Here is a 13,719-nt window from a genome sequence, read left to right as displayed (position 1 = left end):
TGGCAGGGAGACCAGGAAGGGAAGTCGGGTGGACAGCAATTTGGTGGGAATGGTTTCAAGGCAGCAGGAGGTGGGTCCCCTGGACAAAATGAGCTCAGTGGGGAGATAGGAGATAAACTAGAGAAAGATGTGGGTTCAGGGCTAGGACAGGGGAAGCTGGGAAAGGTTTGGTTTGGTAGGCAAGGGAGAAGGGAGGAAAGCAGCAAATGATCTCAATCTTAGTGACAAAATAGTCACAAAAAGTCTTCACGCTTGTTGGAAGTGAGGGTGGAGGGGGCAAGGGAGACAGGTTTAAGAAGATGGTTGATAGTGGAGAAAAGAAGCCAGGGTTTTCTTGGCTCTCCAGGATGATCCTGGAGTAGTGTGATTGTCATGATGTGGAGATGCCGGTGATGGACTGGGGTTGACAATTGTAAACAATTTTACAACACCAAGTTATAGTCCAGCAATTTTATTTTAAATTCACAAGCTTTCGGAGATTTCCTCCTTCCTCAGGTAAACGTTTGCCTGAGGAAGGAGGAAATCTCCGAAAGCTTGTGAATTTAAAATAAAATTGCTGGACTATAACTTGGTGTTGTAAAATTGTTTACTAGTGTGATTGTGTCATCTGCTTACCAACAAATACATGTTCTTTCATGAAGCAGTGGCCTTTAAAATAAAGTGTTTGGGGAGACAAATCAGTTCTAATTTACTTGTGAAAGGATGGATAAAATATTCGAAGAAGTATATATTTCAAAAATTAAACCCTTGGATGCAAACAATCAGCATGATGTACTTTTTAATGTATAAACTGAGCTCAAAATTTAAATGTCATGATGTTAGTATGCTTCATTCAACATTTTTAAGTTCAAAATCCTTACAATAGTTGTGATATTTTGTTTTAGAATTTTGATAATTACATAGACCTGGATACTATATTTAAGAAATTCCCTCAAGCTGTACTAACATCTTTATAAATAGGTTTTTCTGTTCACTTGCTTGTAATATGGGCATCCAGCCTTTGGTGTGGCTCTAAATGACGTGACACCTTCTTGATTTTTTAACTTGGTAATTTTGCATTGTTTGACCTCTACTTCTAGACTGGGTGCATGGTTAGTCTTACTTATATCTCATTTTTGTTCTTCCTCCATTCCACAGGGACCTTTTGTTCACATTGCAAGTATGTGTGCTGCATTGCTGAGTAAATTCATGTCACTGTTTGGTGGGATTTATGAGGTAAGTCTTCTTACATATTCAGAAGTACTGATTGAAGCAAGAGAGTCATGTCCTGTTTTATTTACATTATTGTGCACCCTTGCTTGTACACATTCTTCTTTGTCTTCCTTGTATCTCACCATCTCCGACTAGGCCTTTTGCATTCGAAAGACTTTTGAAATCTAAGCTTGATGTCACTTAACTACAATTTCCTGATTTATCTCCTCTTCTCTCCTAGTTTTCTTAACCTTGGTGGTGTCTTGCACTATGAGCCTTGCACTTTCACCTTGGTTTCCTAATAATACAAAAAGATACATTAGTATTTTTTTGGAATCCAGGAAAAGGCATCTCTAAAAGTGTGTGCCATTGTTCTGTGTATTCATACCCTGGGTAGAGTGCGAGACTGATGGGCTACTCTTCAAAATTAGGGAGTGGATTCATAGGCTAAGTCTTGAGGGGAGCGAGACTGGATATGGGAGCGATAGACCAGGTAGCAGGAGTGTATGTCCGAGGACAGGGCCATCATGGGCTGCAAAGCAAGGGACAGGAGCAAGGCCACTTTGTCCAGTGAGGTTGAGGAGAAGAGCCAGCGGGGAAGCGAGGCTCAAGGTTGCCATGGGCAGCAAGGTCAAAGACAGGAGCCAGTGAGGCCTGAGGCCACCATAATAGCTGTTTTGGTACATATACAATATATAATGCAACCAAAGGAGGACCAACAGAGCCAGAATAGACTGAAGAGTTCTTTAGACATACATTATACAAAAATACTTTAAACCTAAGATGACAAACTTACCATTGGTTTGTAAAGCAGGGGCTGAAGAGTCTGAGGGGTTTCTCGCACAGATTGAATAGCTAGGAGAGACAAGAAAGCAGCACTACAAGGCCACCAGTGGTGGGAGACCTTAAACTACATTGTGGTAGGCTGGGAGAAATGTTCACATGTTTAGAAAGGGTTTCCAATTTCACTTTATCTTTATCTATTTTCAATGTGAACCTACTTTTAGGTAATTGTCACCATTTCCCAGTGTTCTCCTACTTTCAGGTTGCTTAGTTGCCCTCCTTGGTCACTCCACCTGTCAGAAAGATCAACTGCTTATGGTAAACCCTTTACTATTTCCGGTGCATACCTCAAGGATTCATTGTTCACCATGCGGTCTGCTATCCAAAAGAATATCACGTGTAAGGTCACATTTTGGATCATAAGGAGCGTGAGTTTGCTTTTGGAAGTGGACTTCTGCACTGGGCAGAAGAAAAAGTATCTGGAGTATGCCCAATTTATAACACCTTAGTTATAGCACAAATTAACTGGTCATTAAATGGATTGGCATAAGAAATGTGCTGAATATGGTTTGCTCTTGTTCTTGAAGGAGCCAAATAACCCATGTTTCAGTAAACATAGATATGGACTTTGCTAATGCAAGTTGTTCACTATGAGAAAAGATTCAAATACCAATGGAGACAAGTTTAAAAATTAGGAAGTTTCGAGTAAGAAGGGAAGTTAGCCTAAAATTTTTTTAGTGTAAAGAGTAATAGCCTTGAGGCACAAGTTTACAGGGAAGACCATTGAATCAAATAGTATAGATGGCTTCCAGAGACAGAGGAGGCTGGTTGGGTTGAGATCAAACAAAAAAGATAGACTTAATGGATGTAATGATCTTTTCTTGTTCTTGCAAATTCTCACGTTTTAGTCATCTGTAACATTGTTTTACTATTTTTCATTTTTGGAACATGCAGCAAGACCCATTGTTACTGTTTCAGTGCAGAATGGCTGTGGAATGCCAAGACAGGACAAACTTGATAAAAACTACAAAAGAACACTTTTACCGACACCATATAGGGCCTTTGCAAAAGTGATTAATTATCTCTTTATTCCATTTATATTGTTTGACGTAACAGAACCCTGATTAAGAGGTTCTATTTTTAGAGAGTACTTTTGATCATATACATAAAATCATAGAATAGTTACAGCACAGAAGGAGGCCATTCAGTCCATCGAGCCCGTGCCAGCTCTTTGTAAGAGCAATCCAGTTAGTCCCATTCCCCTGCTCTTTCCCTGTAGTCTCGTGTCCTCTGGTTCTCGACCCTTCCGCCAGTGGGAAGAGTTTCTCTTTGTTTACCTTATCTAAGCCCTTCATGATTTTGAACACTTCTATCGAATCTCCTCTCAACCTTCTCTGCTCTAAGGAGAACAACCCCAGCTTCTCCAGTCTATCCATGTAACTGAAGTCCCTCATTCCTGGAACCATTCTAGTAAATCTTTTCTGCATCCTCTCCAAGGCCTTCACATCCTTTCTAAAGTGCGGTGCCCAGAATGGGACACAATACTCCAGTTGTGGCCGAACCAGTATTTTATAAAGGTTCAAAATAAATTCCTTGCATTTGTACTCTAAGCCTCTATTTCTAAAACCCTGGATCCCATATGCTTTTTTAACCGATTTCTCAACCTGTCCTGCCACCTTCAAAGATTTGTGCACATTTACCCCCAGGTCTCTCTGTTCCTGCATCCTCTTTAGAATTGTACCGTTTAGTTTATATTGCCTTTCCTCATTCTTCCTGCCAAAATGTATTCTTCGTACTTCTCTGCATTAAATTTCACCTGCCATGTGTCTGCCCATTCCACCAGCCTGTCTATGTCCTCTTGAAGTCTATTACTAGCCTCCTCACTGTTTACTACACTTCCAAGTTTTGTGTCGTCTGCAAGTTTTGAAATTGTGCCCTGTACGCCCAAGTCCAAGTCATTAATATATATCAAAAAAGCAGTGGTCCTAGTACCAACCCCTGGGGAACACCACTGTATACCTCCCTCCAGTCCAAAAAACAACCATTCACCACTACTCTCTGTTTCCTGTCACTTAGCCAATTTCGTATCCATGCAGCCACAGACCCTTTTATTCCATGGGCTTCAATTTTGCTGACAAGCCTATTATGTGCCACTTTATCAAATGCCTTTTGAAAGTCCATATACACAACATCAACTGCATTGCCCTCATCAACCCTCTCTGTTATTTCATCCAAAAACTCAATCAAGTTAGTTAAACTGGATTTGCCTTTAACAAATCCATGCTGGTTTTCCTTTATTAATCCACACTTGTCCAAGTGACTATTAATTTTGTCCCGAATTATCATTTCTAAAAGCTTCCCCACCACCAAGGTTAAACTGACTGGCCTGAAGTTGCCGGGTTTATCCTTACACCCTTTTTTGAACAAGGGTGTAAATTTACAATTCTCCAGTCCCGTAGTACCACCCCCGTATCTAAGGAGGATTGGAAGATTATGGCCAGAACCGTTGCAATTTCCACCCTTACTTCCCTCAGCATCCCATCTGGACCGGGTGACTTATCAACTTTAAGTACAGCCAGCCTTTCTAGTACCTTCTCTTTATCAATTTTTAGCCCATCCAGTATCCCAACTATCTCCTCTTTTACTGTGACTTTGGCAGCATCTTCTTCCTTGGTAAAGACAGATGGAAAGTACTCATTTAGTACCTCAGCCATGCCCTCTGCTTCCATGCGTAGATCTCCTTTTTGGCTCCTAATCGGCCCCATCCTTCCTCTTACTACCCGTTTACTGTTTATTATGCCTATGGAAGACTTTTGGATTCCCTTTTATGTTAGCCACCAGGCTATTCTCATATTTTCTCTTTGTCTCTCTTATTTCCTTTTTTACTCCTCCTCTGTACTTTCTATTTTTGGCCTGGTTCTCACTTGTGTTATCAACCTAACATCTGTCATATGCCCCCTTTTTCTGCTTCATCTTACTCTCTAGCTCTTTCTCTTTTGTCATCCAGGGAGCTCTGGCTTTGGTTGCCCTACCTTTCTCCCTCGTGAGAATGTACCTAGACTGTACCTGAACCACCTCCTCTTTAAAGGCTGCTATTGTTCAATTACAGTTTTGCCTGCCAGTCTTTGATTCCAATTTACCTGGGCCAGATCCGTTTTCAACCCACTGAAATTGGCCCTCCTCCAATTCAATATTTTTACTCTAAATTGCTCCTTGTCCTTTTCCGTAACTAATCTAAACCTTATAATACTATGATCGCTATTTCCTAACTGTTCCCCCATTGTATGCCAGTATGCCCCAATGTATATAAGACAGCGGGATTGTCGATGTTGCACACCAAGTACCAGAATACTGTTGCTTGGTTACAGCTGCAAGACCACTTAGTATTAGATGACTCTTGCTAATATTTGTTTATACAGTGACTGTGTAAAACTGTCCTTGTTGGATCACAGCACCTTGATTTAGCAAAAGTAACCTGCTGCTTCCAGCTAACATTTCATTTGGCTCTGACAGCCTCTTTAGAATGTGGCTGTGTTTACTCAGTTTTGCAGAATTGCTCTGAATTTTAATTGTAGTTCTGAAGAATTTTAATTGTAGTTCTGAAACATTATGTTGGTGGACTCACTGGGATCAAGCTTTCATTAAAATTCTGTTACTGTCTTCTCTGTTTTATGCTAGATTTGAGATTGACAGGATGTAGTCATTGGGACAAGTGAAATATACAAAATAATGTTTTGCTATGTCTGTCTCAATGCCAAGAGAGTGCTTAAGGAATGTGAACCTTGGAGAGATGAGTGCGTGTTCTGAATGAAAGATTATACAGTACTTGGGATCAGATTTCTCTTTTCTCCTAATAGTTGCACAATGTTTGTTTTAAAATAGCAAAACAAAACTTTAATGTGATTAATTACTGTAACACTGAGCTCTAATTTGTCCTCTTTCAGCTGACAGTTAGTGGCACTAAATGCTATATTTTTTTTTGCAGCAGTGCTTATCTGCACTGCAGTGCAAATATGTTTTTTATGCCAGCATTAATATAAATTTAAAAATAAATGGCTTACTGTAGGCATTAAAATAATGTTGATCAGAAAATCTGGACTGTTGTGTCAATACAAACGTGACAAACTACCCAATTTAGGTAATCTACAAAGGATTTGACTCTGAATTTATTTAAACCAAAAGCTAGTGCCATGGATCTGGAATTTATCATTAAATGACTGAGGAAAAATTTGGAAAAGAATGCAACTTTAATTCACCAGAATGTCTGATCATTCCTCTTGAGCACAATATACAAATGTGTGCCTTTGCCATCTGTTATTCCCCCAACAGTACATTAGGATATAATTTGCATGTAATGCTTGATTAGTCCAGCAAAATAATGCACCAGGCTATCTGCCATAATATAAAATATCTATACAGGCGCATGGATAAGCACAACCTTACCACTGCACATACTGAGGTTAAATGGGACAAGAAACAGTTAAATATGTTATTATATGGGATATTTTGCTGTATTTAAGATGTATATATGATGCAAATTTTTGCTCTGAAATCTTACTTTTATTACTCTTACAACCTATTTATTCAGCATAATCTTTTATGCAAGGGGACTGTGTACAAGAGTTTTGGGGATTTTAGTCTGTTTGATACAATGGGATTCTGGATAGAAACAGATGAATGGCCAAGGGGGTTTAATGTGAAGGCAACCAGGATTGCTGAATGATTTAAATGAATTTAGCGAGTCGGTAAAGGTACCTTGGGCAGGGTGTAATGAGAAAAGCTGATATGGAAAGGGTATTCATTTGAAGGTAAACGAGGCAGTTTTTGCTACGTTTAAAAATGTCGGTGGAGATAAGAGCTGGAATGGATAGAAGTACAGAAAATGTTAAAAGATATAAAATGTAATGGAAAATCTACTCTTGTGTTCTATGTACAATGTGTGAATGCTGCATACATTTGACAGATTGCAAGATCATGAATGGATGGCTCAATCTGGTGTGGTTATGGTGACCGTTCATGCATAGCACAATACTGCATACATGGTGCCACTTTGTTTTCAAAGTGTATAGTTCTATTCTACTCTTTTTCTGTGAATATGGCACTCTACTTTGCCAAGTGCCTGGTGTTGCAATCCTGGAATTTCTGCAGGGATTCCCCCGATCTCCTGGCATAACCGGCAGAAAAGTGGTGAAGAGAGCCATTTATGCCGTTTCTCTGGGATTTCTACCGAAGTCATGGTGGGAAATCAGGACAGCCACAACAGAAATTCTACCCCACATTTCTACAGATTACACTGTATAGGATTACTTCAGAGAATACTGAGCTGTGGCACAGATGCTTGAAGTCAATGGATTGCAACACTAGGCCTAATGATTTCCCTTGGAACCAATATTACTGAAATTAGTCATAGTACAAATCATCATGAAAGATATGACCCATTTACTTTCTGAAGAAAAACAGCATGATGTAACTCTTCAGTGTTCCTAGGAACACTCTGACTTTCACAATAAACATTCACACAGGAGCACAAATTAGTTGTTCTACCTGAAGCCTGAGAATGAGCTTTCTGAAAACCAAGCACCTGTCTTTCCTATGGGCTCTTCACCCAAATCAGAATTATAGTCTTGTTTTGGTAATATCCTTAGCGATGTATATCAATGTGAGAAGTGTGAACAGATTGCTAGCAAGTAATGAGGTCTGAATATCTGAGTTAACATAAAATAACTTTCTGAATACGGAGAGTGCTGGACTCCATCCTGCACTGTACTGACTTGATCGGTATTTGAACTAAGGTTTTAAAAAAAAAAGGAAGTGATCCAAATGTTTTATTATCAGTTATAAAGAAATACCGGGGTCATTTTTCGTCTTCACCACCTGGGCGGTAATCTGGTGAAGCAGATTGCCCGCCTGTTGTAGAACTTGCCTGATCGGACATGATTTCAGCCATGTGAGATAATAGCGACTAGGAGGCTGTTTACATCTTTTTTTAAAAAAACAAATTGATTCCATGCCATACGTTGTCGGACGAGATAGCCCTCTGTTCATTTTCTGGCAGCAGTTTTCATTACTTCTAGTGTAACATGCTAGGGTGGAAGCCTTGTCTTATTTTGGTAGGTTATGAGGCCATATGCAACAATAACAATGCACATTTATATAGCACCTTTAATGTGGAAAAACATTCCAAGGCACTTAACAGATGCTGAGCCAAAGAAAGAGATATTAGGCGGGATGACCAAATGCTTGGTCAAAGAGGTGAGTTTTAAAGAGGGTCTTAAAGGACGAGAGGGAGGTGGAGTGGCAGGGGTGGTTTAGGAAGGTAATTGGAGACTGGGGGGCCTGAGCAGCTGAAGCCACAGCCACCAGTGCTGGGCAAGGGGAGAGGGGGATGTATAAGAGGCCAGAGTCAGACAAAAGGAAAGCTCAGGGGGTTTATAAGGCAGGAGGAGGTTAGAGATGGGGAAGTGGCGAGACCATAAATGGATTTAAACATTAGGATGAGAATTTTAAATTTGAGTCATTGGAGGAACCGGGCGCTAATGTAGGTCAGTGAGGACAGGGGTGAGCAGGATTTGGTGTAGGCTAGGATATGGACAACAGAATGTTGGATGAGCTGAAATCGACAAGAGGGTGGAGGTTCAACTCTGCTCCTGCCTCAGCCCATCAGCTGTCGAAACTCTCATTCAAGCTTTTTTCACCACCAGACTCAACTATTTTAATACTCTCCTGGCTGGCCTTCTCCACTCTTCATAAACTTCAGCTTATTAAAAACTCTGCTGCCCATATCCATTAAGATTCTTGTTCAAGCTCCATCGCTGGCATCTCTTTTTTTTTTCTCCCAACTCCACATGAGAATGGAGCCTGGGCCCCCAGCTGATACCCCCACTTCCCATGGCAACCACGTGGAATGTAGCTCTAGGCCCTGAGAAAAGGCAGTAACAAGGCACTGAGGTCGCCCCATGAAGGGACTTGTAGTGGCTGCTTCTCCCTCTATTCTGGCCCTCATTTACCTTGCTTTAGGGGCCTTGATAGACAAAATTGTGACACATGCAGTAAGGTCTGTGGACAGGTGCCATACGCAAGGTTTTAATAATATGTAGACACAGATTGACTTGGACAAGGATATCATGAATACAATTTCCAGATTTGTAGATGTAAAAACAATAGACCGAGCAAATGAGGAGGCACAATGAACTAGACTCAGAGGGATTTTAGGTAACTGGAACGACAGGTGCCAGATGGAGTTCAATTTGGATAGGTGTAAACTAATTAATATGGGAGCAAGGTACCAAAAGAGGAAAAATGTGTTCGATAGAACATGCTGATCCGAAATGAGATTCTAGGGATTATAATGGCTAAATCAATTATGCATAATCCCAGTGTTTATAACTGCAATTAAAAAGGCAAGTAAGAAAGTGGATTCGATTAACACGGGGGTAGAGCATTAATCAAAAGATTGTGTTGTTTCTGTTCCATTTGGAGTCCTGCATGCAACTAAGGATAACTTATTTATAGGAAGAATATTATTGCCCTTGAGCAGGTACGAATACAAGTAACAGATGATTCTGAGTATCAAGAATTTAAGTTAAGAAGAAAGTTTAACAAAGTTGGAGTTGTTTTCTTTGGAAAAGTGAAAATTTCAAAGTATCATAATTGAAGATTGTGAAGAAATGACAAAAGTTGATCCAGGCAAATTGTGCAATATGGTGACGGGATCAAAAATCGGGGACGCAAGTTAAAAATGATGGAGTAAGAAGGGGAGTCAAGTTTCACCCAAATATAAGATTTGTGGAATAAGTTAACAGGGAAGGTTATTGAACAGTAAGTTTAAAAGACATTTACAGAAGGGATTAAGAGCTCTAGTTAGAAGATTGATTGGTTTAGCTGATCTATGAAAAGGGACTAGATCTGTTAGGCCTAATGGTCTTTCTCGCCTCCTAAAAGTCCTTACATTATGTATTTCTTCCTATCAGCCCTTACATTTTTCACTTTTTGCCTCTCTTCCCATATTATGAGACAATAATAGGATTTATGCAGCAGGTATCCACAGCTGAGAAAATTGGTCTCCACTGTCAATGATCTGAATGCCTGGTTGTGTAGACAGGTTGAAGCTTCTCTGAGCAGCAATGGATGGCTTCGCCATATTCAAGCAGTCTTCAAATAACAACCATCTCAATTCTGCAAAATCAATTGATGAGAGCAGGTTTCCATACATTTAACAGTAGGAATGTGATGTACAGATGAGATTGTATATAAATGCATTTAAAAAGTTCTTGATAATGAAGCATATTACCAACATCTTATTCAAACATGTTGAAATGCAACCTAATGTTTCTCATAGATATACTTTTCACTTCCACTTTATTCTTTTTAAAAAAATCTAAAACTACATTGTACAAAATTTCCATGCATGGATAGTATTAAACTGCAGTATTAAATGTAAACACTTGGGGTCAATTTTGATGTGACCTCTTGTCGGGCGGAGTGAACCCAACCGATGAAAATGGTCAGACACGAACCATTTTGATGGTTGGGCCTCATTACCATATTTGTGTAGAACTGCCCTCCCTTTTGAATTTGCCAATTGGTGGTGGTGGTGGTGGTGGGGGGGGGGTACGGGAATTCCAGCGGCTGCTCTATGGAACTGAGCCGGTCAGGTTATGTTAAATATGGGGGAAGATGCCACGGGAAGGCCGCAGAGGGTTCGGCATCAGGTAGGCCAATTTCTGTGGAGCCAGATGGAGCATGAATTCTCCTAGCTCCACAAAAATTGCTTAAAAATCCTTGCTACCCTGTGTTTTAAATGACCTCCAATGGTCCTTTTAAGGTCCGCTGCTTAGGCTGCACTTTGTTCAATATTGTTAGGCGGAGCCCATGCAGTACATGCTCCGCCCATTGGTACTTGCTAATTGCGTCACAGGACCTTGATTTGCATTGCATAATGAGGCTCCTGCCTGTTTCTGGTGGGAGCCTCGGCCACCTGTGGGAACGCCCCAATTAAAATGGCAGCGTGTGGAACAACGGCGGGAATGGGGCTCCAGTTTTGAGTGAACTACTGTTCCGTTCCCACTGGAAAATGGGGGTGAAAATTGGTCCCATGCAGTCCGACCCTTTTTAAAGCTTGATCAGCATATCAAGAATATATTACTGCCACTCAAGTTTTATTAATAAGTCATGTACTGAAGCAAATCAGGAAATGCACTGTATAGTCATCATCAACTCCTATGCTCTAGGATAGTCATCATGGGGTGGGATTTTATGTGGGGCATAATCAGGAAGTTATACCTGAAATTACATCTACTCGTGCGCTCATTTTGACTATGTCTATTTATTTACACCCAAATATCCTGTAATTCAGGCGTGGCGTAATTATGTATGTAACACATTTATGCCTAGGTTTCCTTGATCATTTATGCTGGGTATTTGCTTTACGCCCTGATTACACCTGTCACAGGAAATTCCGCCCCTCATTATATGTTTAGACAACATCTTGATACATTTGCAAAGCCTGCATGTACACACTACAAATCTCATCTATCGTGGAAATGGCAGTTCTTTAATTCTTTTTATAGTATTGTAATTTACAAAAATGAAGCTTCGACACCCTGGATGTTTGTCTGAAGCTGTTATGATTGTAATTTACTGTGTATTATCTGAAACTAAAGGTCGCTGGAAATCTGTCAATAATGCTGAAGAAACTAGAAAATGCTCAGTCACACAAATCTGTTTGTTACAGATGGCTGTTTTATTCTGAAAAAAACCTTTGACTTATTGATTAATACATGCACGAAGGTTGATAATTGATCAGGCTGAAAGGGGATTAAATGTTTACAAAGAGATGAAGATACAGGAGGTCTATCTAACTGAACTGAAACCTTTTCAGTACAAAATATTCTAGTCCTCTGTATGAAAGTAGTGCAAATGATAATTGCACTACTGCATCATTTCGATAAATATGAATTTTTTTTTGATTCTCCTATGTTTTCACTATGCTTAAAATATTCTTTATTTTGTTCACTTTATTCCTCTGTAAAAAGAAAAACTAGTACTATATTGTACAAAATTTCCTTGTTCTTTTAAACAATGACAAGTCCATCTTTTTACCAACAGGCAGAAAATAACCTGTTTTAATTACAGCTTTATTTACTCTTCTGTTAGAATGAATCTAGAAACATTGAGATGCTGGCAGCTGCCTGTGCTGTAGGAGTTGGCTGTTGCTTTGCTGCACCGATAGGAGGTAAGAAAATTACGGTTTTCGAAGAGTAAAAAGTATCTAAAATGCATGGACTCCTTTACAAGAAATCTAGTCTGCATATTAATGCTAACAACACTATTTTTGGAATATGTATTCTAATTTCACAGTTTTAAAAAAAATCAATTTACTAAAGTGGAATTTGGCTTAGTCTTTAGGCAGAGGTAGTTGTGGCATTTGGTTGCCTAATGAGACACTTGATGTAAGATACCAACACTTTAATTCATTAGGAATAAAACTCTTATTCAAAAATTCATTTTTATAATAAAAAAATATTAAACCAGCTAATCATTTAATACATTTTTCTAAGACAAAGGAAAATTGATCCATGGAGGAATTCATAATTGGATCCAGTATTAAAAATATATAAGGAAAGCAATTGCAGTGAATTAAAGGTGATTAAATAATAACAGTGCAAATTACATTATTAAAAGTGAAGAAGGTTGAGGTAAGCAACCTATTTTCCCATTTCCACCAGGAGGGGCTAACTTTGACACCACAGAACCCTCCTGATTTGCACAATGGTTGTGCTAAGGATCAGTGAATGATTTATGCTATATGTCTAACCAATGAATCACGAAAACTGAAGAAATTCACAGAAATCTTCAAATGAGGGAGGTAAATGAAGAACACTTCATCTGCCATTTTATAGATTTATTAAAATTAATAGTACACCTCAGTTACAGATTAACTAATATTTTGATTCTCTTAGCAATTCAAAATATAGAATTTAAAATTTTTGAAAATAAAGTTGCCTTCTAGTACAGAAACACACTTGTTGCCTCTGCTGAAACCAGTATTTAATTTTTGGCTAATGAATGGCATAACAGGATGAAGCTATAGGCAGCTGTTACAACAGGTGTCTCACAACAACCTTGGCTGTTGCTGAGAGCAGGAAGACTTGGTGAAATTAGGCTTAAATGCCAACTGGCAAGCCGGAGATTGTTTGTTACTTAATACATGATCCAGCAACTCTGCTTCATTAGGTGATGGTTAGCTTTGCATTTGAACTGCTGCATACAAGAGGCAGAGTTCCAGGAAATAACACCGTCTAGGAGATAGCTTCACAGGCAGTGGAAGTTTTATCTAAAGCTTCACAACAAGTATTCTGTATGCAGTTTTCAAACGTTGTGGTACTGCTGCAGCAGCTTTTATGTTTCTGGCATAAACATTAAAATTTTGCTTAAGCACTAACAATTAGTGTACTGCTCCAGTTATACACTTGTAGACAACTGACAACCTGAATGTTGTAGAGGGTGGGCCCTGGCATTAAATTCTCATCAAGTCCAGGAGGGCTTTGGACTGTACTAATATTTGTCCACTTCCTTTTTAAAAGCTAATATGGATTCTGCTTCCATCATTGTTTCTTGAAGGGCATTCTCTCTAACCTTTTTACTACAACTTGCTGAATAGGGTCACAATTTTCACTGGTATGTACAAATTGTAAAACGCTGAAGTTACTAACAGCAACAAATAGGACCAAGCTTTCTTGGGGG

At 39.4% G+C, this 13,719-nt stretch overlaps 1 protein-coding gene across 1 annotated transcript in view; it reads left to right on the top strand.

The window, feature by feature from the left end:
• The window catches only part of LOC137331445 (chloride channel protein 2-like), a 412,704-nt gene that overhangs the window by 224,689 nt on the left and 174,296 nt on the right, over positions 1 to 13,719 (top strand). The window contains exons 6-7 of the mRNA XM_067995242.1: positions 1,138 to 1,215; positions 12,130 to 12,208. Of these exons, the coding sequence (XP_067851343.1) occupies positions 1,138 to 1,215; positions 12,130 to 12,208 (157 nt within the window). The remainder of the gene's footprint in view (positions 1 to 1,137; positions 1,216 to 12,129; positions 12,209 to 13,719) is intronic.

This window comes from Heptranchias perlo, chromosome 13 (assembly GCF_035084215.1).
Source record: "Heptranchias perlo isolate sHepPer1 chromosome 13, sHepPer1.hap1, whole genome shotgun sequence".
Classification (NCBI taxonomy): Eukaryota; Metazoa; Chordata; class Chondrichthyes; order Hexanchiformes; family Hexanchidae; genus Heptranchias; species Heptranchias perlo.
This window is presented reverse-complemented; position numbering and strand designations above follow the sequence as displayed.